This window comes from Anarrhichthys ocellatus, unplaced genomic scaffold, assembly GCF_004355925.1.
Source record: "Anarrhichthys ocellatus isolate YVR2014 unplaced genomic scaffold, GSC_Weel_1.0 scaffold35, whole genome shotgun sequence".
Classification (NCBI taxonomy): domain Eukaryota; kingdom Metazoa; phylum Chordata; class Actinopteri; order Perciformes; family Anarhichadidae; genus Anarrhichthys; species Anarrhichthys ocellatus.
The window spans coordinates 3406084-3430466 of NW_022280065.1; the positions used below are offsets into that span (position 1 = coordinate 3406084).

The window sequence follows — 24383 nt, forward strand, 5'->3', positions numbered from 1 at the left end:
CTTGACTTTTCACTCTGCTTCAGAGACTCTTTCTATGAGTCTATTTGAAATGTGAGTTCATCCTCAACTCTGCCGTTTGTCATCAGTGTGTTTTACATTAAAACATTCACAAAAGGCACCACTGAGTTTTACTCCAGGAATACTTTACTTTTGTGCTGTAATCCAGACAGGAAAGTAAAAAGGCACTTTGATATATTCTTTAACCTCCTCCACCCCGCGAGGTCGCCGGCGTTCTCGTGGGGTTCAGGCACCCTGAAAATGTTGTCCGGAAAATGGATTTATTATTTGCTAAATATTGTGGAATTGTAATTTTTTTTTACCGGATTAAACGGCAACGTATGGGCAACACTATCATATAAGTCACTTTTTACACACTCCAAACACAACTATAGACTACTAATATAAGCATCGAGAAAACGTGTCATAAAAGGACGAATTTGTGGCCATAAATCGCCATCATATTTAACTGCACATCGATTGTGCACCACGAAGCTAGCGGCTAGCCGGCTAATCCGCACAAACATCGTTTAGCAATAGCATCCGACACAGAACGCATAAATACCTTCGGTTTTTCTCTCCGTGAAAGCAGTACAAAGCTGTGAGTGGACAAAGGCACCAGGGCAGTGGTCTTCACTGGAAAAAATCCTTGGTTTTTGGTCAGGCTTTATGAAATATTAGTACAAAAACATTGAAAATGATCCGTTTTAGAGCTACTGTCATGGTCGCCAAGTGCATCCTGTTTACAGCCGAGCTGTTTCCGGTAGAAGGCGGGTCAACCCACCTCGGGCCAGCGGTCAGACCTTCGGCCAATGGAATTTTATGCTCGGGGATACGCGGCACTTCTTGCAACTTTACTGGCTGAAAGTTCTGTCAATCAACACCCGCTTCGGCATCGGGCTCATTGACTGAAATCGACCGATGATAGGCTGAGCTACAGCCCCATACACACACATGAACTGAGAAAATCCTATAGATGACAGCCAGAAACAGGCTATGAGATGACCCTTGCTCTCAAAATGATTCCTAACAGCTGTATTTGGATGTATTGAATAATATGAGTGATAAAAAAAGTGAAATATATAGTTGTATAGTATATAAAAGTACAATGTAAGAGCTGCAATAGCTGGTTCGAAAATGACGACCTCGCGTGACCTCTCTGTACTAAAGCCTCTTATTCTTCACTTTATCCCAGCCAACCTTTACTCTACAACTACTGATCGTTTGTGCTATGATTTGGGAGAGTTTGAGCCAGCCAGCTGCATTATTTCAAAAACATAATATCAATTAAAATGCTTTTTTTCAGGCGAACCTGAATATTTCCAATTTGAGCTGTGTAATATGTTCATGCACTATATTAACCAGCAACATATACACAATATTACCCACTGAACAATCTCACCAGTGTTGTGATCTGATTATAGCATCAACAATTATTAAAATAGACCTTGTAGTTACAGAACTGTGGTCTCCTTAGTATGGGTCATTTTCGAGCAGAGGGCTAAAAATAGGGCTAGGGGCTTAAGAGGTTTTAAGGTCAGGTTCAATCAATTTACACTCTAAACTTCATGTGCACCTTTACCAGACATGTTTTTCATGCATTCCAAAAATGCGTCATTGCATTTCTTTAGCTTTATTGCTTTTGAGTTTTTCATTTTTTGTATTCTCCAATGTCAACGACATTTTTGGAGCTAAATAATGACAATAAAGAACTCAAAACTTACTAAGTTATGAACAGTTTTATACCATATAAAGGTAAATAGCTTTAAACCTAAATTCTTTAGAATTGGGTCTTGTGTTATCAAAACAAGTATGTAAAAATAATTCTTCTTACAATTATTAACCATTTTTTTATTCTCTCTCTCTGTCTGTCCATCTCCAGCCGTCAGCCCATGGTGTCGTAGGGGGAGTAGGGGGCAGCTACCCTCCAATGGATTCCTGGAATCAACACAGGCCTGAACACACGGCACTGTGGAGCCCTAACATGGAGGTATGCACACTCAGGGAAAACGCACTGAAATTACATCCATCATTCCGTGAAGTGGTGAGAGCGGAGTTTTGTGACATCTCAGCTCCTCGAATCACCACTGAACCGCATGTGTCGCAATGTGTCGACAGCTTTCTGCAAGCTTCAAAAGAAGTACCTGTATACTTCTTCTGCAGTTGGCAGTTGAGCCTAAAACAACCTGGATCTCTTTCATAATCATTATCTTGTGATTCAACATAGCAGGTGACATTACAGTAGTGAGGTGCTGGCCTTTCAACTGTGTGTATGTGTGTGTAACTAAATGTATTTTCCACAGGACGATGGGTGCGTAGGCCAAGCTGTGATGGAGGAGAGGCTGATGATGCAGCAGCAGCAGATGGAGGATGACCAGCGGTGGCTGGAGCAGGAGGAGAGCTTCATGGTTATGGTAGTGGTATTAATATACTAGCTCCAGTTTCTTATGCTGGCTATTGGCATATTATGAGAAAAACATCACCTCTAGAAACAGATGTGCCTGAGTCTGATTCTGCATCTGGGGCAACTTGACAGCTAACTCAAACTAGCGTTAGCTGCCTGTCAGGCTTTGGGAGGCTTTCCCACTCAGTAAAACTTATTTGTGCGCATTGTTGTTGCCAGATGAGCTGAAGAATATCTTTTTCAGATCTTTGAACTGGCTCCGTTGTGCTTGATTTATCTCATCAGACACTGAAACATCCAAAAAAAGGAGCCAAATCACTACTTTTGGCAAAACAAGTCTGTTTTTCTTCTCTCCTCAGGGCAGATAGTGTGTCCTCTTGCCTTGAATAACATTTTCCATTTTTAAACCAGGTGTAGGGGAGCCGAAAGAAAATGAAAAACACAGAGATGAGCGACAGGGAGAGATGTCCCTTCTCTATTTATTTATTGCCTCACCCAGAGGTTACCAAATAACATCTCAGCAATTCAGTCCGCACGGTTTCCTGCTCTGTGTAGTTTTTTTCCCCTGGCCTCTAAGGTAACCCACCTCCACAAACGTTTGGTCAGAGTTTGCTTCAATGCCAGTGACACAAAGTTGCACACAATGCTAAATGAGTTAGTTTTATGGCTCTGACCCTTAATGGGTTCACAGGAATATGCACCGTGTGCTTTGAATGGTCTCCATGTTCTTCCTTAAAAGAGAGAAAAGCAGAATAAGTAGAATTTGTAAAGCTTGAAACTGCTCTGAAAGTTAAGTCATATCAGTGAAATGTGCTGAACTTTGTGATAAACTAATGGAGGATCAACAGGAGGATAAAAGAGAGTCAAAGCAGAATAGAATACTATGAGAGGGAAAGTAAGGCCTGAAAAGAAGGAGATGGAAGTTCGTGAGGAGGAACAAGAGTGGAGGACAGAAGGAGGGAGAAAGGAAGTGGGATTGGCAGGAGCCATGGAGAGGGTGGAGCAAGGAGTCTCCCGTCAGGGAGAGAGAAAGAGAAACAGAGGGAGATGCGGAGAGATGGAAAAAGTGGGAGGGAGAAACCGACGGAGGGAGAGAAACCGAGGACAGAGAGTCGGTTTGATCTTTTCTCTCTGGCTCAGTGGAGCTTTTCCTCCTCTGGAAAAAACTTTCCCTCCGTTCTACTCTGACTCAACTTTTCTGTCTTCCTCAGTTCATTTCTCTCAGTCTCATCTTCTCATCTTCCACGTTCTTAGTTTCCCCTCTCTCTCTCTCTCTCTCTCTCTCTCTCTCTCCCCCCCCCCCCCGGTTTCTCTCTGTCTTAAGTTTTTCCTCGCTTGCATCTTCCATTCTCATACTTTCTGTCCCCATCTCCGCCCTTCTTTCGATGGCCTCCGCTCTCTGCTTTCCTCCTCCTGTCTTCTTCAGCCTCTATTCTCCCAGGATGCATCTCTTCAAGGCGTGCTTCACCAAAACGGTACTGAAACAGAAGGAGAGCGGGAGTTGGAGGCTTTGTTTGGGTTTCGGTGGTGCAGATGTGGACAGAGTTTTGTGATGTTGAAGGTCACTTTTTGAGGCAGTGTAGATGGAAACAAATGGCAAACTATCGCAGGTCGCGGTCATCGGTGGAATTTAAACTCTGCTAAATCATCTTGCTGGTCGATTGTGCATTTTTCTGTTGAAACGTGGTGTTTGGTTAGGAAGAGATAACTCCAGCTGCTTTGCATTGACTTTGTATTTCTGTAACCTGCAGGTGACTGTCAAACTGTTTACTGATTATGTTTTGTTCTTGTTTGTGTATTATGTAAACATGCTTCGGTATGTTTTCTTTCTATTTAAAATGTGTCTTTCTGTCTCTTCCCTGCAGAAGGCAGAGTCCAGAAACAGCAGAGGAAGCATAGACAGAGAAGACGGCACACTACAAGCACCGGTTAGTCATTGTCTGTCTGTCTGTCTGTCTGTCTGTCTGTCTGTGTTTGTTGACACTTTTATTGAAAATCGGCCGCTAACCCCCCTCCACACACACTGATGGAGAGAAGAATGTTAAGTTAAAAAGTGAGAGGAAGCAAGGAATGGAACGGGGAAAAGGAGGAGAAAAGCAGCAGATTATAGCAAAGGGGAGAAAATGAAGTGGTGAGGGAGGCTGAGGGAATGTATTGAGTCCGACAGAAGGAGGCCGGGAGACGTAGAGAAAGTATTTCTGTCTGTGTGCCAGGGAGGTACTGCCTACACACCAACCACATGACCACAGAGGGCTCGTGGAGTTTTGAACCCAGAAGCACTGCACAGTCCCACTTTACTGTCATTGTATGAGTTATGATATCCTAAATCTATTGTCAGCATCGACCTCATCATCTCCACACTGTATCAACTGTAGCTGCTGCTGGGTATTCATTATGCAATAACAACTGTGAATGTGGTATATTTTCTTATGTTGACGTTGTGGAATCAGTATTACGTGATCATTTTGGGCAACGTTTATCTTCTTGTTCGAAGAGTTTCTCTCGTTTAAAGAGTGTTTAATGATTATAGACAACTGAAAGTTGAACCTCTGCGTGTGTGTGTGTATTTGTGTGTGTGTGTGTGTATGTGTGTGTGATTTTCTCTGCACAGGGTGGAAACCAACATATTTACCAGCCTATAGGCAAACCAGGTGAGAGAACGACCAGACAGACACACAATAAGAACACACAATAATACAAATAAATGTCCTGCATTCAAGAACAGACACAGAAGTATTAGCAGCAATATGTATTTAAAGTATCAAAAGTAAAACTACTCATTGTACAGATTTGCCCTTTTCTGAGAGTAGTAACATAATTTACTGTAGCTGCTATATTATATTGGTGTGTCTGCCTAAACCTGCTGCAACAGTTGAATGACGTTTACATGTTAGGAAGTTTGTCCACTTCAGAAACTTTTCAAGTCTTTCCCATGTGTTTTTTGTTTTTTTAAAGCTTTATTTATTCAGTTTAATCCCAATAAGATCTTAAATCTCTTTTGCAAGATGGTCAAGATGGCAGCGCACATAAATAACACATAAAAACACAGATAACAGACTTGAAAACAAAACGGCAAACTATTAAGAACGATATAAAAACATACAAACTTCACATAAAAGAGATGAAAGACTTCAACACATCAGCAAATTCAAAGACTCAATCACAGAATGTTCATCGTCTGTTGGGGCAAATCATTCAGTGCTCAAATGATCCTTAATCCTGTTTTTTTTAAATCTTCCATGTTTATGAATTAATCTAGTTTAAAATATCTCTGTCGCTCACACCAAGATGAAGGTCCAAACACTTAAAAATCGCTTTTAGTGCAGGTAATGAAAGTGTGTTTAAACATAGAAATCTAAAGTTGCATCAAATGAAAGAAAATTATAGTACAAGTGCCTAAATTCTATCAGTATAGTACTACATAGTACATAAAGTACCTTAGCAGGCATCATACTTAACTCCATGCTCCTTCATACTCCTTCTTTTCAGAGCACGTGGCTCCTCCTAAGAAACCCCCCCGCCCTGGAGCTCCTTGTCATCTAAGCAACCTGGCCAGTCTCTGCCCCATCGACAGCTACAACGAGGGGGTGAAGGTATGTCTGCACACATCAGACAAAAACACACATGAACCTGCTAAAACTACAGAACGTATCCCCCAGTTTAAACATGAGCAGTGGTTCCTTATTAAGATCTATTTTGTGAACACTGTTCCTTCACGTTGCTCTTGTTTAGCCTCTTTTGTTTTTTGAGTTGACTTCACTATTTGGCACTTTGCCGACGGGTTGCATGCTGTGCCATGCCTTGCCTTGCCCGTGGTTGGCTTCGGCCTAATGTTCTGTCCCTCTTCTCTCCCCCTTTACTCCTCCTCCCTCTCTCTCATTAACATCAATGCATATTTTTTTCCCCTTTAACACCGTCCCATCTTTCTTCTCCCTCATCCTGCTTTTCTGACCTCGTCCTCTGCATCCATCTATCCTCCCCCCCCCCCCTCTCATCACAACCTGCTGCACACCACTGTCCCCTTCAATCTCCTCCCTGTCAAATCCACATCCACCCCAACCACACCTCCCTCCCACCTCCTCAACCTCCCCATAGCCGTGGAGGGTAAGCTGATCTTTGTGTTTGTCCGTCTTCACTGTAGAGTTAGTTAGCCATTAGTTAGCCGCTAGTTAACCATATGTTCATGTATAGCGAAGCTTCATGAAGCTTCCTGAGTAGTTAAAAGATATTTTTCTTTACCAGAGGCGGAGCAAAATGTCACTGCTGGCACAATAATCTCACCTGGGGCTTTCACCTTCATCTCATGGTGAGCAGCACAGATGGTGAAGACTGTGAGGTGTGGTTGAAAGCTCCGGAACGTTGACCGTGGGATTATTTTGGCGCAAATAAGACATTGTTAGCTTGTCCCACTATTCCCCATTCAAGGCAATATTATTAATATGCTGGCTTTGGGCTCGTAGCCATAGCCAGAGTGTTGTGAACACTGATCCCTGGTAAAGAAAAACAAAATGTGAAAGTAATAGTAGTGCTTTTACTTAGATCGATAGAAGCATTGTAACCTGATCACTGTATGTCTTCCATTGCGTCTCTAGATGATAATATAGTGAAATGAATGTTGTTAAAGGTGCTCAATGCCTCCACACTGCTCTCAACATGGAGACGGCTGAGAAGACAGCGCTCAGCTAACAGCGCAAACAACACAGTGCTGACAGAGCTAACAGTGTTAACCTGGGGGGGGGACCGCACGACATCAGTCACGGCCACGTTAAGCCTCGGTTATACTTCGGACGCATGGACACGAGCTGACGTGCGATCGTGACGAGGAAACGTTGTGATCGTTTATACTCTGTGGGTTTCTCTTTGTAGTTAGAACATGTTCGATGTGCACGTACAGACCCTGCCGCACAGAACCACGGCAAAGGACCACGTCACAGTTGTGAGATGGTGTTACTTTGGCCATGTGGACGCTAGCAGCCCTCGCACATGCAGCAAGCATAAATGAATCACAGCTTCATCAGCTGTGAACGGCAAATGAGCGCAGTGCAGAGCAGCAGCCATGAGCGAGCTTGTGGGGCACGCTCACGTGCACTAAAGAGCACGTGTGGCTGGACCGGCTGCGTAAACAAAGCAAAGAGAAGCTCTGATAACAACACAGAGAGAGAGAGACTTTATTGTTTGTTTAGGTAGACATTACCCCGCTATATCTTCACATACATAATAGTTGTTTGATGCTTTATTAAGGCTCTGAATGACGTATAAAGAGCCTCTAAATTAGTTCCAAACATTATGTGTTTAAATAAATCTATATTCATTTTATGTGGTTTCCTGTGATCTTCACCAGGAAGCTGTGTTATAGCTGTTGGGACATAATGTTGGGACTTTTTTCTCAATATAAAAACCTGTCTGTCCTAACATCACACTGTACTAACAGCCATACACACTCCTCTGTCATAGTACAATAGTCAGACTATCTAGTATGTTGGTAGAAATGCATGTAGAGAAATAACAATCTGAGGAGTGAGTGAGTGAGTGAGTGAGTGAGTGAGTGATTCTAGTCAAACACTGCCCCCCAGTGTTGACTGGCAATACAATTTCTAAGAGGAAGCCTTGTGACGTGTGTTTTTCGTGGCTCATTGTGACGGTCCTGCTCTCCTTGGTGGTCCAGCTGCAGCCTCAGGAGATCAGCCCACCCCCCACGGCCAACTTGGACCGCTCCAACGACAAAGTGTATGAGAACGTGACGGGATTGGTCAAAGCTGTGATTGAGATGTCCAACAGGATTCAACCCGCAGCCCCAGAGGAGTATGTCCCCATGGTCAAGGTAGGAGCAATACTCACATTTAAACCTTTTTATCCCTTATTTTAGATTTTAGAAGTTAAAGATACATCATCGACACATTTAAACGTGCATATTTAACTGAAGACTGATGCAAAAACGTGTGTGTGTGTGTGTGTGTGTGTGTGTGTGTGTGTGTGTGTGTGTGTGTGTGTGTGTGTGTGTGTTTGGTAGGAGGTAGGTCTGGCACTGAGGACTCTACTAGCGACAGTGGACGAGACACTTCCTGTTCTGCCAGCCAGCACACACAGAGAGGTAAACACACACACACACAGTTAAAGATTTTTAGTAGAGGTTTCCCAGAACACTGTAACTAATGTTGTCATTGTTGTTGTTTGTGTCGTCACAGATTGAGATGGCCCAGAAGCTGTTGAATTCGGATCTGGCCGAGTTAATCGCGAAGATGAAACTGGCCCAACAGTACGTCATGACGAGGTAGGTACACAGACGACGGCTGTGTGTTTACTGATAATGTTTTACGACTTTACAGTAACGGTTTTCTGTGTCCTGGACAGTTTACAAAAGGACTACAAGAAGCAGATGCTGATGGCAGCGCACGCCCTCGCAGTCGACGCCAAGAACCTGCTGGACGTCATCGACCAATCACGGCTCAAGATGATCCGCCCGCATTAGTGTCCGCTGCAGCCAATCACAAAGAGAAGAGGACACTTAGATCAGTGACGGACAGATGAATAAATGAACTGATGGACAGCAGACATGACTGAAACAATCAGCTCCCTCATCTCCGTCAAACATTTCTTTTTTGCTCTCCGGCGACACGTCGTGTTTCGCTCAATATCGTGATGTTTTGTACTTTTGTTGCATTGTTCGCTTTTGTATCCAGAGAAACGCTTTTGTCCTCCATCACGTATCCTCAAAGATAGAGTTGTTGTTGTTGTTGTTTTTGTAAATCATTCGTTACTACTTTTTAAACTTCGAAGAAAGTGAATCAAACAAAGGTTTTCGGAGGCTCGCTTGAAGGACTGCAGAGATATTTTTGGTGTTCTGACACACCGACAATGTGCCACATAAACGTATCACAGGATGTAACAGCTGGAACTGAAGAGCCAGGACGAGGAGGATAATGAAGATGATATGATGTTGCTGTTTAAGCATGCTTTTTATATCATGAATTATTTACTATTACTATTTTCAGCCTTGACTCTTACAGCACATCTGTGTTCAGTCTTCCTCTTGAATATATTCGAATGGGCAGAAACAAGTGATTGACAGCTGCTCGTGAATAGTTTCATCTCTTTTTGTTCACTCTCTAGACCTCTCGTCTCAGGCATCATGATTGAAATATGAAATATGAAAGCTGTGTTTTGAAGAACAAAGTAAATGTCACAGGCCACTTTTTAAGTTAACTCGCATAGTAGATATACATAGAGGCTATATTTTTAACACGTTTCTGAGGCATGAATTGTGCGTGAATAAGGGAGAAGGATGAACGTGGGGGTGAAGGGACGGAGGTGGGGGAGGGGTGTTTTTTTTAATGGTGGTCCTAATTATTATGTACAGAAGGTAACCCTGTGCCAAATGTACTGCCATCGACAAAACAAAAAGGATTATTTCACTCAAATTATTTAGTTTTATTCAATAATTCCACATTTTCAGCAGCAACTCGCCGGTCATGTTCTACAGAAATGTTAAATTCATGGATTCTTTGTTGCTTGTTTTGTAGATTGAAGCCGTTGGGGGTTCCTTCGGTCCTATTTGTCTTCTCACAAATGTTCACTCGACAATATGCAGCGCAAGCTTTCAGTTACGCCCTCGCTGGCAAATTTTGGAATTGGATTTTCAGGGACATTGAAATACTTTCTGGGGATAGACAACAGTTGGGGGGGGGGGGTTGGTTGGTGGCCACAGGTCTTCATTGGCTTTATCTTGTAAATCGTTCATGTTCAACATGATTTGCTTTTTTATCTCCCTTCTATCGGTCCTCCTGTCTTTCTACCTCCCTCCACTGGACTTATTTATACTTTCCCTCCCGTCGGCCTCGTGCTGCTCTCCTCCCTCTGATTCTCTCCATTCCACCACTCCCTCCCCTCTGAGGTGAGCAATATTCTCAGGAAGGAGTCACATGTACAGTTGCTGAACCGAGCAAATAAAAACACTGTCATTAAGCAATAGCGTGTGTGAAAGAATCATGTACAGAAATGAAACAATTGAGATTATATTTATTTCATTATTTAGCAGTAGCAGGTTATAAATTACTTTTTTTTCTCCAACATACTAGACTATGACCTACCATACGATTAAATTTTCAAACTACACACTACAACCTTTCCCGACATACTATACTCTGACTTTATTTTACATTTTTTTTACACCAATTTGGTATTTTTCATGATATTTTTAGACATGCCATACTGTGAATTTTTAATGATTTAAAACAAACTACACTTTAATGACATTTTTGGAGTTATGGTATGGATTACTTTTTCATGACATTTCTAGACGTGATATACACTAACTTTATTACATGACACATTTTTTGCCTTTTTAAGACATACTATGACTTTTGTTGGTTGATGTCAACTTAAGCTCCCAGTAGCTCAAAACAAGTCTCCACTCCACAGCTTCTTTCCGGGGACTCGTAGCTGACAGTCACAGCGTTACTGCTGGCCGTCAGAGGAGGCAGACCATCAGTTGAGTTTAAAAAGTTCATTTACTCGGAGAAAACATGGCATCATTTAATAAAAGCAGCCGAGTTCAAACAGATTATAAAAGCAAAGCGTTGCAGCATGTTGGACAAGGATTTAGGCCACTTTAGGAAGTTTAGATTTAAAAAAAATGTGATTGAGTCAGTTAACAAGCGACAGGGCTATAATCTAGTGCAGCTGTAACATGTTAAAGTGTCTTGGTAGTGAAAGGTGATGTTTGTGTCTGTGCCAGAGGCAGGAGAACAGACGGTAAGACAAGGCAGGAGTCTTTTTTTTTAATTATCTTTTATTGTGTTTTCTTACAAAACCATCTTTTTAATCAAAAAGACCAAATCCCATGTCGTCGTCTGACTCCTCGGACTCGTCCTTCTTCTCCTCTTTCTTCTCCTCCTCCTTGGCTGTAAGGTAAACACAGGAAAGGTTAACAAAGTCCTGATAAATACAAACTACCCAAAGAATTCAAAGCTCTGATCTCAGACAGTTCAAAAACATTGGCTTGAGCTCAGCTCTTCACAAATGCCTTAAGAGATTATAGTTCAGCTGGGTTCTGTTATGGGAAGGATTTTAAAATGATAGTTTTCCCTCTGAAATGAGAAAACGTTTCAGGTCGGCATCACTTTGAACAGGCCTTAACCAGACCAGTACTAAATTAATAAAAAGGCCATGCTCCAACACTTTAGTTACCAAACTATTCCCATCTCTACTCCTCAAAATCAAGTCACGTGCTTGTTTAAGGCTCACAAGTACAGCACGGGACTACAATTATAGTCCACAAAATCATTAAGTGTATCCCACTTTAGCGTTGCTGTATTAGACAATAAACCATCAGGAGCATTTGACTGTCGAGCCCATCTAAAGCCACTTGTTCCCAGTATTAACGCCTAGTTACCTGGGGCATCACCACCAGACACGGCGACAGCGGCTCCAGCAGCAGGTGCTCCAGCTGGAGCTCCACCTCCAGCGCCAACGTTGCAGATCAGGCTGCCGATGTCGATGCTGGACAGAGCCTAGGAAACGACAACATGTACAGGTCAGTGGGGAGTAGCGCACAGACCAACACAAACAATAGGCATGACCCTATTGTTCTTATGGAGAGTACACTATTCTGCAAAGGCTGTGCTGATGCAACACAGTCAACGGTAGATTTCATAGTTGATTGAACTGCTGTGGACACTTGATATTTTAAGAAAGCAACAGACACTTCTCCATCCTATTGATTTGATCCCTCCCAAACAAAGTCCGGTTTTTCTCTCACCTTGGCAAACAGACTTGGCCAGAAGGGCTCCACGGTGACTCCAGCGGCCTTGATCAGAGCATTCAGCTTGTCCTCCTGCAGACACACAAAACAGCAGTTAGAAAATCTACTCCACGCATCCTTAAATAACCAGTATTGACTTTATGAACATCATCAGTATACAACATCGAAATCACAAGTTAGGAGCGAGCAGTCTTCTGTTATTGCATCACATTAATATCATATAGTTTAACTATTCCACTCCTTGTAACTTTCTGGTTGTTATTGACAGAGTGATGCTGAGTTAATAGAAACAGATGGCTACTTTGAAAGTATAGCATGCTAGGTCTTAATCTAAACAGCGATTTTCACATCTGGATGTTGTGCAGCATCCACATGCACCAAACCTGTCAGGGTAACGTTAGACAACCATGTAACAAGCAGACAAACTAGAGTGGGGTAACACAACAACGTTACACCAAACTGCCGCACTTTTCACGGTAACAAGTTAGCCCTCCTGGAGTTAAAGCATGTTGTGGAGATTCACTATCTCAGAATGTGCGTTAGCTAGCACCTGTCATTTGAGTGGTAGACGGAGCGAAACTGTGCCGAGTTAACACTAAAGCCAGATGTTGTACGTTAGATACTATTCACAACACAAAACACAGTCAACAACTGTCCCGATACAGAAACGTGGCCCAACGTTAGTAAGAAGCGTGCCGCCATTTTAACCGGTAGTTGGGACTTAAAGCATCTAAACATCGTAATTGTATTTAAACAGACATTCATATACAGTTGTATTAATAGCGTCATTACTGTCTCCGCTTTGTCATTCAGGGGCTTCACCAATAGCACAATACTTCCACGGGTGCAGTTAATGAGTATCGGCGGGTATGTCGGGGATAAACCGGGACACTTACGGTGACGGTAACTTCATCGTCGTGGAGGATCAGAGCGGAGTAAATGCAGGCGAGTTCGGACACGGAGGCCATTGTAGATGTTGGATTTTATGTTCGTCGCGGTGGATGCCTAAATTTGACGGTGCTAGTCGCCGGATTGAGGGCCTTAGCTTCTGGTGAAGAACCGAGCACCTTTAGGCACGTTTGTTTCCTGTAGCGAAAAAGGGACGGAGCAGGGCGCGCGCTCATTATATATACGCCGCGTCAGGGATGCTCTTACGTAAGCACGCACACAACGTGACGACAGACGTAAACCAAATGAGTCCGTATTAGAATAGTGTAGCTTTGCTCCACTGAATTTAACATATATAGATGTTCTGCTAAGTTGAAAACAATTACACACAATAAAAACCCATCTTCAATTAAATAACCAGAAATATAATACATTTTTCTTTTATAAATAGGTGTCTTTCCAAGGCCAAGTCACACCATTTATTCTTTATTTATCTTCCAATATATACTATATTTTATCCTAATGTAATTGTATGTTTTATTTAAATACAGCTAAATTAATCTGGACAGTTTTAAGTTGAGTAAGTTAGTTGTACCAAAAAAGATCTGAATATATACATATAGAGCATTCTATCAAACATCTGGAGGTACCATATATAATTAGAAATCGTATACTGTGTAAGTTTCTGTGTGCTTTGTGTAGTTTCCTGCTGTTATTATCACTTAAAAGCCAAAACTGTGAATAAGATGTATACAAGAAACGGGTCAAGAGGCTTTAAATCCAATGCAAACAACATGGTCAGTCGACAATTTTATTAAATCACAATCAAAAACACAATCATCACAAAAACCATTTCAAGGCGATTTTCCGGCAAATCTTGCCTTGTCTCATTTAAACAGGAACAGAGAACCTAGATCTTTGTGCACAGATCTAATGTATCTTTACATATAAAAAACAAAAAAAAACAACATTAGAACTATGGCAGAAAAATCAAAGATGTGACTGTAAATCCAAATGTAGTAATACTTTCCTCAAGTCTTACCATTTACTGTTTCCTTCACAATGTCGGTGTCTATTTAAAACATTAGATGGATCATTTACAAAGCTCGCCAACAGTTTAAAGAATCATTCTCACATTTGGCACCAACAAATCTTCTTGGCCCCGATATGTAAAAAATACTCAAGCAGGTAAAACTACAAAACTAGAGTAGATGGAAAGCACAGTATGGCTTTGAGGAGTACCCTCCTTTGTTACAGTGTAATGACAGGCAGTATATTTTCACTTGCTACAGCCATCACATACTGTTGATGGAAACTACATTATAGCTCTTAAAATGTTGCACTTCCAGTTCCCTCGTCTTGAAGTCAATGGTTGCTGGAATTGGTTTTTTGGTTAGATGCCTGAAATAAATTCTGTGCTAAACACAAGCTTAATATATTTGAACGTCTTCTACGATATAAAACGGGTCAGTAGATACTTCTCTCGTTTAGTCATCCCTGCACTCCTCTCTCACTTTAACAGGAAGGGTAAACAGGGTCTGTCACTCTGGAATTTGTCCCAGGGTTAAAACATGTTCGCTTTGTCCAAAATTATAATTTGGGATACAAAAAAAAAATAAAAAATTTGAAATGACTACACATTCATACATTCTAAGAGTATTTTCACTCAGCAATGTTTTAACATTATTATAGAAAAATCCCTCAAATTCTGCATCAGGAATAATTAACCGAGCCAACAGCACATCCACTTACGGATTGTTCTGAAAGCTCCGATGTATCAGACTTTGCGCTTGTATAATAAAAATATGGAAAATCAATGTATTTAGATACGAGTTCTTCAAAGTAGTCTGAACCAGGTTGTTATCAAAACGCTCACTGCAAGTTAACTGGAATTTGTAAACACAAAATGTTTTAAATTATACATTTTTGACATTGCAATTATAACTCTGAAAATACGATATTTACAGTGGTCCTCAGGAGATGTTTTCATCTTAAAATATGAATGCCTCCCCAATCATGCATCATACTTTACGTCAGTGATATTAACAGTATGGAGCTGGGGTGGGACTGGCTTTGTGGAATCACGTGGTGTTTGAACAGGAAATGCTGACTTTACTAAAGTCGTCGGTGTACTCTTTCATACCAGAGCTGAGTAGAGTCTGACCCGCGGTAGACACGGTCAGTGTGCCGGCCTTTCACACCAATCACAAACAGGTTTTTTCCAGGTTGTCGCCTCAGTCTGAAACGGTTTAGAGGTTTATGTTATTGATCTTCATGTCCCGCCGCACGCTGCAAAACTAAATAATTCCTCTCCTGACTGCAGAAGAAGGCAGATAAGCTGATGTTGACCTTTGAACACTTTGGGAGGGAGTAAAAACAGACAAGAACCACAAGGATGTTGATCGACCGGGTCCGTTTACAACTAACTGACCAGATGCCTCTGGACCCGGTAACCCAGCTCAGATGATACCAACTGACCCGGACCAGTCAGTGGATACCAGTGGACTGAAGAGGAAACATGCAGGTACCAGGTCACTAGTCCTTGTGAGGCTTTCCTTTGGGTTTTTTTTCGTCGTAAGAAACTCCATATTCATTTATTCTTGTTTTATCCACTGGGTAGAGCCTGAGGGAGGGGAGACAATTTGAGGTTAGAAAGCTGTTGTGTTTTGTTGGTGATGTAGGAATCTGTGTGATGCGTGTGTGTGTGTGTGTGTGTGTCTGTACCATCTCTGGTAGAGGTAAATGAGAAACACCACATCGTCCCTGAAACAGGCCAGTCTGTGTGACGTTGGCATCGTGATGACGAAAGCAAACACGTCGTCGATGAAGGTGTTGAATGCCTGGCAAAGAAAAAATAAATAAACCAATATCAATCAATTAAAAACATAACTAATCATTAACAAGGCTATGCAGTGACAGTGACTTAAATTAAATAATCGATTTAACATTTGAAAATAATGCGGAAAACTGGTTGTTGTATCAAACGTAATTCAGTATTTGTCAAATGATCCGTTACAGAAGACCACGATTATAAGCTGATATTTTGGTGATTGTCCCGAGACCTGCTCTTACCTTGTACATGAAGGCTTTCCAGGGCAGGTGGGCCACAGATTTCAGCTGTTAAATTAAACATATTAGGTCAGTGGGATGTTTGAAAGACAAAAAAAAAAAAAAAACAGTACATTAAATGAAACGCTGCTAACTTTCAGGCAAATATCTCAACAATTTCATGCTTCAGCCGGCACATTTTCCTGTAAGATCTGGAGATCCAGGAAACTCCACAAGGGACCTGTACCCTTAAACATTACATGTAGCACTTATTATTGTTTTCTCTTAAGATGTGAGGCGCGGCACACATTTTGAAGATGTCTTTATGATAAGTGTATTTATTCCATTGCCACATTGTACATTTTTATGAAAAGTAAGACGACCACACACACACACACACACACACACACACACACACACACACACACACACACACACACACATACACACACACAAATCATGATAAACTGACCTTATAGTTGACAAACAATTGAGGAAGCATGAAGAGGAAGCCAAAAGCATATACACCTGGAACCATCAAGAACATTTTACAATGAGGTAATGGACTTGTAATTCTAATACTGTTAATAGTACATTAGTACAACGGGGTTTTACTGTGTTCAAGTTTAAAAAGAGCTTACCATTAACCAAACTGTTGATGAGCCACGAGTACCAACTAAAACAGGGACGAGAAACAAAAAGGAGATGATGACTGGTGAGACTTGATCGGCATCATATTAGTAATCATCTTATGATACACACACCTCTTATAGCGTTGAAATATTAGCGCATACACAGCCCCTCCAATACACATCGGGTAGAGGAGGTATGAAAGATACTTCATGGCCTATGGAAAAGAAAACAACATACAGTAAGTGTGCATCCAGTTACAGCCAGTCTATGTGTCCCAGTGTGGTTTGGTTTATTACATTGTATAGTCTGTGCACGCGGGAGTCTGTTGTGTCTTACCAGAGTATCGTACTCCTCTGTTCTCCTCTCCGATTCATCCAATTTCCCAAACTGTTCCACATCAAAGAAAAACACACACAAATGAACTCCTAGCACACAATTTAAATTCACAACAAGGCAAATCATACCCTCCATGCATTTGTAGATTTGTTTTATGATGGCTGTTAAGTGTTGCTTTTTGCAATTTAATGAGACAATAGCAAAAAGAAGATCAACCAGTTGCACACACACACCCTCACCAGGAATGTTGGTTTGCCTCCTTTCCAGGAAACCTGTATCTTAAGGGCCTTCTTCACTTTCCACACCTGCAACGAAAAAAACCCCACACAGAATATAGAATATTATGTGTTAATCATCAAGATGTTGGGGGGGGGGTATTTAATAGCGTGTGTTTCCAGTCTGTGTGTACTTACTTCAATGATGGAGCCGACACCAGCCGGTATGAGGACAAGCAGGCTGGTCTGCTGGTCAAACAAGTAGAGGAAAACCACGATGGTGCTGAAGCATCGCCACAGCACTGGACAACAAAACACTAAATGTTACTGACATTGCTGTTGAATTCTTTGGTCCAGACTTTATGTGGATTGCTCTTAGCACAGCAACTGATACCTGTTCTCGGTAGTGTTCCAATATGCTGATGTATTTGCAGAGTTATGCTCCATCATATTCTATCCACTCTGATGTTCCTGAATTTTCTACTTTAAAAATCCATAAATGAAGTTGTCTCATAGTGCCAAAGCTGTACAGCACCGTTCCAGTGGAGGAGAATAATTAGAAGTACAGGCTTCTTGCTCACACAGCTGTGGGGCAAAATATTGCTGAACAGCATTTTGCAGATGGCCAATTCCTTCCAATACCTCAAGAGCATCTCTCACTCTGTTGCTGTTTTACTGAGCAGAAGGAAGCAGAACCGACTGCAACACACTGCTGATGCCGGGTTTCTTATAGATTCACTAGTGTTACTCACACTGTACTGCAGTGCTCTATTCAAATCAGTCACAACCCGTTTATAGTTTTCCTAACTTTGCCATCGGTTCTGCATTTGTTTCCCATCCAATATTGTGTTTTTCATGAGAGCAAAGTCGCCTACCTGCTTTGCTGGACATTCCCACCATGCTTTTCTTCTGCTTCCAGAAGCTGATGTCGTTCTTGAATGCCAGGAAGTCGAAGAGGAGCTGAAAAAGCAAAAAAGACACGAACGTACATTTGTCACGCTACAGTTTATTGTTGACCGCTCATGATCAGTGTTCTTTTACTGTGGAGGTATCTAGACGAAGAAAATCCAACATGTCTAATCAGGAATATATTCACATGCTTTCATGTCAAGTGAAAATCCTGCGTCATGTGGTGAAGACTTACATGGAAGGCAGCTACAAGGAAGGTCAGAGCCAGGAAGTACAGGTTGGTATCCACGAAGATTCCTTTAATCTCATCAGCATCCTTTTCTGTGAAACCTGCAACACACACACATGTCGACAAACAAATATTTAGGTGGTGTTAGAGTGCAGGGCTTCTAGACTGTGTGTGTGTGTGTGTGTGTGTGTGTGTGAGAGACAGTCAGAGAGATAGAGATGATTAACTAACCGAACTGCTGCAGAGAGAAAACAGCGTCTTGCATGTGGATCCAGAATCGTAGCCTCCCCAGAGAGATGGAGTCGTAGGAGATGGTCAGAGGGAGCTCCTTGGAGGTACTGTTGATCTCCTACAACCACACACGCACACACACACTCTTTAAAGTTAATATGTGAAGTAACAGATCAACATCAGCTCATTTTATAGAGATAGTATCTTCAGATGTGTAATGGTCTCTGTGATATTCAGGTGAGACATTAAGCTTTGACGTTATATTATCCTGAGGCAGGAAGCAATTCATTCTTGACTTATTGGGCTAATGTGTACAGTAGCCATGTTTCCATTCAATTGTCACGCAAATTTTAACTTTTGAAATGTCGCGAAAGAAGAAAAGCGAATTAGACGCACATCCATGAACTGGTTGGGAATGAATAAACTCAGCTGCAGCGTAGTTCGATCAGAAGTTGGCGCTATAGGCAAACAACAAAACAAGTCGCCTTGGCCATCCAACTAACCCATGTATGATAGAACAATGGAGAGGGGTCTTAAGGAATTTCTTTCAATTGAACAAGTTTATATTGTTCTTTCATGTCAGCTCGTATTCGCCATGTTTCATGTTGCCTGGAGAGGAAAACAAGCATTCATACGTTATAGTAATATCTAAGAAGACGGCGACAGCAAAAACAGCTGATCAGTCATGTGGGTTAAATGTTCACGACATCGGAATTTATTTGGCAAATGCGTCATAATATGTATTTGAATGTAGAAGCTCACCTCAAGGTCCTTGACACGGTTGCTGAGCTCATCAACAAACAGCAGAGGTAGATAAACCATCTTCTTACCATTTTGGAATCTGAAAAACAAAAACATCTGATGGCTCTGGGTCCGAATTAAAGTCTGTGTAATCCATTCAAAGCATGCTTAAAAAAAAAAATACACCCGTATGTATCATGTTTAACATAATTCTCAGAGGGTGTTGCATGTGTCTGTTTCTGTATTCGCTGTCTTACACTCGGAGGTATCTGTGCACATCGCTCGGCAGGTTTTCTTTGTCAAACAGGAAGTGGTCTGCGACAACATTGAGCGTCAGGCGGGTGCGCCAGTGGGAGACCGGGTCATCAGCTGTGGAAGCGGTACCAGCTCCACCCCCTGCCGCAGGGTTACCGACACGTTTCTTCTGCTGGGCTTCTTCTTTCTCCCCCTGTGTGGTCACACAGACAAAAGTAAGTGTACTCTCTTGTAACTACACTCTTCTGTATCTATACTGATAAGATACAGATACTACATGTTCTAAAAAAATATATTATAAACATATAGTGACAGTTAATTTAAACATTGAAGTAGCTACCTTAAGCTCCTCCCCATGCCCTTACACACGCTTCATTCAGTAAATGTGAACCACTCAGTACCTGTATTTGATCCTCTCCGGATATCAAAGAGATATACGCCGGTTTAGGGACCATGTATGTGGTGAGCTGAGCCACCAAGTGGACCTGTCGTGAATCCTGCCACGGCGTGACACCCGCTTGATGGACAAATACCAGTGCGTACAAAGTTCCATTGTTGCGGGTCTTCTTAGGGAGAGAGACATTTACTATCCTGGAGGAAAAGGAGAGGAAGAGGAAGAAAGGCAGGATGGTATTTTTTTTTTACATGTATTGTATATCAGAATATGTCTGACGTCTGCCAATGCAGCATCTGAGTTAACTGATCAGATCTGAGGACAGAGACGCCTCACGCTTGTTACTTTATTACTTTTCTATTCTAAGAGTGACACCAACCTCTCAAACTTGCTGTTGACATCAAATATTTCCTCTCTGTGGATCAAAGTATGTCCTCCCTCTGCATCGGGCCGCAGTGCAGTGTAGATACTCAACTGAGTACACACAGAGAGATTTTACAGGTATTATTACATATATACAGTATACTACCAGCCTTGTTCCTAACCTGGCCAATTAAACCAAACCACCCACACAGACAGTTGAAGCTCAAACATACCGGATTCAAAACTGAGCAGTGCGACCACCCATCCCCTCCACAGTACTGACCTGTAGTTTTGGGTCCCCTGCCAGGAAGGGTGCGATACAGTTGTCGCCTTCGGGGCTGTCGCAGGGTTTAGTGTACACTATCCCGTACATCACCCAGCAGGTGTGGAGCACGTACACCACAAACACGCCCACGATCAGGCTGGTGAAAGATGCATTCAGGAACATGATGCTGGCTTCGTCGTCTCGTCACGGACTCTCCCTCGGCTAGCCGAGGAGCAGGGCCATATGTCTGCAAATGAGGAGTCATCGACAGAGGGTTAGTGTGGAGTACGAGGCTCAACCAACAATCAATGCTGACTGTGTATTGTTAAAGAATGCAGAGTCTTCATCAGCTGGCAGAGGCCTCTCCTCTTAACACTGACTAATTACCGACTTACCATCTGAGAAATGAAACTACACTACATGGCACACATCTGCAAACATCTGCACAGTCACCACCATATGTGACTGGTGAAGACTTCCTTCCACAACCATGTGCATCAATATGCTACTGTCATAGCCTTCTCTCTTCTGGGACGGTGTTCCACTAGATTTTGGAGCCTGGCTGCAGGCATTTGCTCCCATTCTGTCACAAAAGCCTGAGAGGATGACCACTGATATCGGGGGGATAAGGCCTGGCTCGCAGTGGTCATTAAATTCATCCAAAATGTGTTGGATGGGACTGGGGTCAGGGCTCTTTGCAGGCAAGTCAAGTTCTTCCACTCCAGCAACAAATAATTGCTCTATGAATGTGGCTTTGACTCGTGGCATTGTTATGTTCAAATAGGAAATGGCCTTTCCCCAAATTGACATATTGTATACACTGTTTCGCAGATGTTTGACAACATGCATTAAAATAGCTCTTTTAGTGTAAGAACATCCTCATACACATTTCGATATTTTACACTATAAACACCGCTTCGGGTGATCAAAAAACATATTCAAATAGATTTTAGCAGCTGCTATTTGAATCTATCCGATCTATTGTGAACACTTTGACCAGTTACTGCTGGAGTCTTTACAAAGCGCCAGATTAAAAGGTTGTATACTTGTTTTTCTCTCATATGTTGTGATGTATATTGAAAGTAGAATCCAGATGTTAACGTTAAACCTACCCGGTGTTTCACTTAATCTGTCAGGTTGTCAGTCCGCTCGGCTCTCCGTCCATTCGCTTCACCGGTTCTGCCGGGTAACGCTCGTCAGACGCGACGACATTGGTTCTTCAAAGCCGTCCACCGTTTGTTTAGCTGAAAGCATCTGCTGTCTACTCGGCTGGCCTCTCCATTCAAGAAGAAAACGGGTCTCCCAGTAACTGCTAGCTGCAAGCGTGAGGTGGATCTAAATTTCCGCCATTCGCTTCCTGGTTGGTTTCTTGGACGGGATTTCGGGGGAATTATCGCGAGACTACACGTCATCGAGACTGTACTGGAATTGACCAGCTATTTATTTAGTCCATACAAACAGGCTATTATAAATGACTAAGATCTATTTAATATTACCTGTACATTTTAGGACCTTGAGTTTTAAGTTCTGATAATCACATGCAATCAATACAGGTAGTGAAGTTGCGTATAAGTGGTTTGTAGGTGTTCGCGAAAGTGTTATGAGAGTCTTTGTTCAATGGAGGTATCAGTTCCATGAACAATATTGTTTTTGCGTGAGCGTTTGTATTTTTTGAAAACAGACTTCCGTGACCCGGATTCGAACCGGGGTTGCTGCGGCCACAACGCAGAGTACTAACCACTATACGATCACGGCTCGCCACTAATATTGCAAGCTTATGCAGGGGCTTCTAGTTATATGATCGTGACTAAAGTGGTCAAACTGCTAATAATCCTACTTTGTCCTACATAATACATAAGTCATATATATATATATATATATATATATATATATATAGTCTATGTATAAAGTCTCTACCTGTGAAATATTGTTATATGAAGCAATTTATTTTCCCAAATCTACAATAGTCACGGTGACATTTTTTATTAATGACATGTAACTGTTTGTCCCTAAAGGCACCCTAACCTAAGTTACTTTAATCACTCCTGTGCAGAAGAGGTCAAGCTCACGATAAAATTATTTCCACACAAACTGAAAGGTTTACCATTGCTTTTTCATTTCTTAGCGGAAACAGATTCCACTATATCTGTTATATTGTTTATAGATAAGAAATTCATTAAATTGCTGGACTCATACACAGTTGCTCCTTTCTCCCCCACGACCCTCAGATTTATTAGTAGACTCATCTGTTTTTTTCTTCGTCAAAGTAATTGTAGGTATTGTCTATCACAGGGGTTCTTAACCTTTTTGACCTCGGGGCCCAACTTTTCAAGTACAAAGTGTCCCGGGGCCCATTCAAATATTAACACTATTAGTTTAACTAATTGATCTCACTCTTGGTTTGATTTGTATTCAATAACTATATTGTTACCTGTTCAACTCCACCCCTATTTTGGAGCAAAACTGCCTAAAATGACATACCCAAATTAAAATGGCTGTAGCTTCTGAACCACTGTGACTATATGCATCACAAGCGTCAGAAAACCTGTAGGTCATACAGAAACAGAGCGGTGGGCCTTTGGAGTCAGTAAAAATTTAAGATTTTTGTCCGCATAAAATAAAAAAGTATCTTTCAGTATAAATAACTGCCTGTGGCTGTATCTGTACAGGTAAATGACAGTATAGGGCTGTAACTACACTATCAGTGAACAACTGCCTCAAATTTCAAGAAGATTGGACAAAGTATGACGATTCTACAGTGTTTCTTCCATGAAGAGATCCAGGCGGAGCTCTAAAAGGATATTTGGAGACCCAAATGGACACATGGTAACCAAATGATATTCTGACACACTAAAGGTGTTTCTCCATTTATATTTTGATATTATATTATTTTCCTTTTATTTTTAGCCTTTGCAAATTGCAAAAACTATATTTATATGGTCGAAGACGTGGTATGTAAGTAGCGGACTTACTGTGCGTAATGGCTGCGACTGAGCGCACGATCGAGTATGAGGGTAGCTCAGTTACGCAAGGTTATACGTTGGTTGACGACTTAAAAAAGAGGAAGATAAGATTTGTACTTTAAGTACTAGCGTTTTCTGAAGCTACTAGCTCCATGGTAACATCCGCTAGCACATTGTTGGGTCTGTAATGTGTCTTTTTCCGTCGAAATGCTGCAAGATCCGACTTGCAGCGGTTATGGCGACTTTGGACAGTGTGTGTTTGGGCTCCTTTTGTGAAAAATCCATAAGAAATGAAAGAAAATCGATGATTTCTTTGCAAAGATGAGGGTTTTGGGCATGCTGGGATACCAAACACGGCCATGTTTTGTGACGTAGTTTGCGCAAGGAAGCCGTAGGAATGGAACGGAAGGGGAGGGGATCGAGTACGCCGGCGTCCTCGCGGAGTTGAACAGGCAAAACCCTTGTCATATAAATGAGATGATACAATGTGATGATCACAAAGACATGTATTTATCATGTGTATGTAAACCTGCATACACAACAAGAAGCCCAACAGGCTTTCCCACGAGCGTTGGATGTTTCGTCGCTAGGTGTCGCTTTATTTTTGAAGGCTTCAGTGCTTTGTTTGATAGAATTAGCCCACATTCCACACACTGAAAGTGTTAAGAAAGTCAGAATTGTAAATGATGTAACACTGCTGCCCTATAGTGGTTAAATCATGTAATGTTTATTACTCATTAAATGATTTAACA

General features: G+C 41.8%; 3 protein-coding genes and 1 non-coding gene across 20 annotated transcripts in view; 1 reads left to right on the plus strand and 3 right to left on the minus strand.

Annotated features, from left to right (window-relative positions):
* ptk2aa (protein tyrosine kinase 2aa) overlaps positions 1–10367 on the plus strand; it is a 50767-nt gene extending 40400 nt beyond the window's left edge. For 15 of the 17 annotated variants that reach the window (XM_031866353.1, XM_031866348.1, XM_031866350.1 and 12 more), the window contains 10 exons: positions 1880–1987; positions 2301–2411; positions 4267–4329; positions 5013–5052; positions 5891–5994; positions 6497–6505; positions 8067–8222; positions 8412–8492; positions 8587–8672; positions 8753–10367. In XM_031866353.1, the coding sequence (XP_031722213.1) occupies positions 1880–1987; positions 2301–2411; positions 4267–4329; positions 5013–5052; positions 5891–5994; positions 6497–6505; positions 8067–8222; positions 8412–8492; positions 8587–8672; positions 8753–8870 (876 nt within the window). In that variant the 3' untranslated portion in view covers positions 8871–10367. The remainder of the gene's footprint in view (positions 1–1879; positions 1988–2300; positions 2412–4266; positions 4330–5012; positions 5053–5890; positions 5995–6496; positions 6506–8066; positions 8223–8411; positions 8493–8586; positions 8673–8752) is intronic. The other 2 variants (XM_031866349.1, XM_031866365.1) reach the window with 1 other exon arrangement.
* An 803-nt stretch (positions 10368–11170) lies between these two features.
* rplp1 (ribosomal protein lateral stalk subunit P1) lies at positions 11171–13256 on the minus strand. The gene is made up of 4 exons (XM_031866366.1): positions 13058–13256; positions 12159–12233; positions 11793–11910; positions 11171–11301 (listed from the first exon to the last, which is right to left on the minus strand). The coding sequence occupies exons 1-4, from the start codon at positions 13127–13129 to the stop codon at positions 11219–11221; spliced, it is 348 nt and encodes a 115-aa protein (XP_031722226.1). The 5' UTR covers positions 13130–13256; the 3' UTR covers positions 11171–11218.
* A 572-nt stretch (positions 13257–13828) lies between these two features.
* On the minus strand, positions 13829–22034 carry clptm1l (CLPTM1 like). Its single transcript, XM_031866671.1, has 18 exons — positions 21781–22034; positions 20687–20915; positions 20420–20514; positions 20048–20237; positions 19649–19839; positions 19413–19491; positions 18651–18768; positions 18426–18520; positions 18157–18241; positions 17480–17583; positions 17306–17371; positions 17067–17117; positions 16862–16944; positions 16739–16773; positions 16570–16625; positions 16122–16166; positions 15774–15889; positions 13829–15672 (listed from the first exon to the last, which is right to left on the minus strand). The coding sequence occupies exons 2-18, from the start codon at positions 20849–20851 to the stop codon at positions 15585–15587; spliced, it is 1662 nt and encodes a 553-aa protein (XP_031722531.1). The 5' UTR covers positions 20852–20915; positions 21781–22034; the 3' UTR covers positions 13829–15584.
* Positions 22035–22351: 317 nt separating this feature from the next.
* Positions 22352–22423, minus strand: trnah-gug (transfer RNA histidin (anticodon GUG)). Its single transcript has one exon. It is a non-coding gene; the product is annotated as a tRNA-His (tRNA).
* Between the last annotated feature and the right edge of the window lie 1960 nt (positions 22424–24383).

Bases quoted from the DNA above. Each gene is read 5' to 3' on its own strand.
- rplp1 (XM_031866366.1), bottom strand. From the start codon at position 13,129: ATGGCCTCCGTGTCCGAACTCGCCTGCATTTACTCCGCTCTGATCCTC. The intron at 11,911-12,158 runs GTGAGAGAAAAA...GTCGTTTCCTAG, and splicing joins GGCCAAGTCTGTTTGCCAAG to GCTCTGTCCAGCATCGACAT. The intron at 11,302-11,792 runs GTAACTAGGCGT...TTTACCTTACAG, and splicing joins GTCTGGTGGTGATGCCCCAG to CCAAGGAGGAGGAGAAGAAA.
- clptm1l (XM_031866671.1), bottom strand. From the start codon at position 20,851: ATGTTCCTGAATGCATCTTTCACCAGCCTGATCGTGGGCGTGTTTGTG. The intron at 20,515-20,686 runs GTCAGTACTGTG...GTGTGTACTCAG, and splicing joins CAGGGGACCCAAAACTACAG to TTGAGTATCTACACTGCACT. The intron at 17,118-17,305 runs GTGAGGGTGTGT...GATGTGGAACAG, and splicing joins GAGGCAAACCAACATTCCTG to TTTGGGAAATTGGATGAATC.